The sequence below is a fragment of the Metarhizium robertsii genome, assembly GCF_000187425.2.
Source record: "Metarhizium robertsii ARSEF 23 chromosome Unknown MAA_Scf_61, whole genome shotgun sequence".
NCBI lineage: Eukaryota > Fungi > Ascomycota > Sordariomycetes > Hypocreales > Clavicipitaceae > Metarhizium > Metarhizium robertsii.
In genome coordinates this window covers 1-1,439 of record NW_011942206.1, presented here as the reverse complement: position 1 = coordinate 1,439, position 1,439 = coordinate 1, and the positions used below count along the sequence as shown (strand labels likewise).

General features: G+C 51.9%; 1 protein-coding gene across 1 annotated transcript in view; it reads left to right on the top strand.

The window, feature by feature from the left end:
• Nucleotides 1-1,422, top strand: part of MAA_10536 (transposase) — a gene marked incomplete at both ends in the record, with an annotated part of 2,231 nt that extends 809 nt beyond the window's left edge. The window contains one exon of the mRNA XM_007828534.1: nt 6-1,422. Within this exon, the coding sequence (XP_007826725.1) occupies nt 6-1,422 (1,417 nt within the window). The remainder of the gene's footprint in view (nt 1-5) is intronic.
• Between the last annotated feature and the right edge of the window lie 17 nt (nt 1,423-1,439).

The window sequence follows — 1,439 nt, the reverse complement described above, 5'->3', positions numbered from 1 at the left end:
GTTAGTGAAATCATCCACGAATACAACCTCGACGGCCGCGTCGGGTATTTTGTCACAGACAACGCAGAGAGCAACGACACGTGTCTCGATGAACTTGCTTGCGAGCTTGGCTTCAACAAGCAGCACCGCCGGTTACGATGCTGTGGGCACGTCATTAACCTTGTCGCGCGATCCATCTTATTTGGGACGGATGCTGACGCCTTCGAGGAGGATTGCCGAGCCGACAAGGAGCTCCAAGACGAGATGAAGTTGTGGAGGGCCAAAGGCCCGATTGGTAAACTGCATAACATTGTGCATTGGGTTCAACGATCTGGCCAACGCATTGAAAAACTCCACAAGCTTCAAAGCATTGAAAATACGGCGCTGGGCATTGAAGACAAAACAACCTACGATGTGATTACGGACAATGCAACGCGATGGAACTCGTCTGAGGCGATGATGGAGCGAGGCTATCAGCTTCGGAATCCTCTCGACTCTCTTATCCAGGCAGAGGTTACGGAGTGGGGTCAGTACGTCGCCGCGAGGACTGCAAATGGGACAAGGCCGATGCCAAAGAGAAGTCGGAAGAAGCCTGCAATTGTTGACGATAAGATGACCAGTGAAGACTGGGCAGTGATTGCGGAATACCTGGCCATATTGAAGCCACTGAAGATAGCCACGAAGCGGCTAGAAGGCAGACCTGAGGAGGGCAAATATGGGGCGATCTGGGAGGTTCTGCTGACGATGGAATGGCTTCTGAAGCATCTGGAGGAGTCTAAGATGCAACATGAACACGATGAAGAGCCTTACTTGCGAGTTGGTTGCAACCTCGGCTGGATGAAGCTGGATAAGTACTATGCACTCACTGACGACAGCCCGGTTTACCTTGCCGCCCTTGTCCTTCATCCTGCCTTTCGTTGGCCCGCCATCGAATCTCAATGGGCTGATCATCCTGAATGGTTGGAGAGAGGTAAAGCAGCTGTGCGAGAACTGTGGGAAGAATATAGAGGGTTGCCCATCGAGCAGGATGCGGCTTCGGAACCACCCATGGCCGCGAGAAAAACAACCGACTTGGACGAATTCATGGCGTCGGTCAGGAAGCTCAGCACTCAGCGCGCACCAGCGACACCATCTACACGAGATGAGTATGCCGAGTGGTTATCCACCCCAGACCCTGGTGACTGCCTGGTCGATAACCCGATTCAGTACTGGCTCCTCCGGCGACGACAATATCCGAACTTATCGCGAATGGCGATTGATCTCTTCTCAATTCCAGCGATGTCTTCTGAACCAGAACGGATATTTAGTCTTACAGGACAGATGATCACGCCGTCAAGAAGACGGCTGCAGGCAGATATTGTAGGAGCGGCGCGGTGCATCTCGTCGTGGGAGAAAAGTGGGGCTATTCAAATTATCCAAATAAATCCAAATCTACCGAAGTGAACTCAAATCAAATTCAA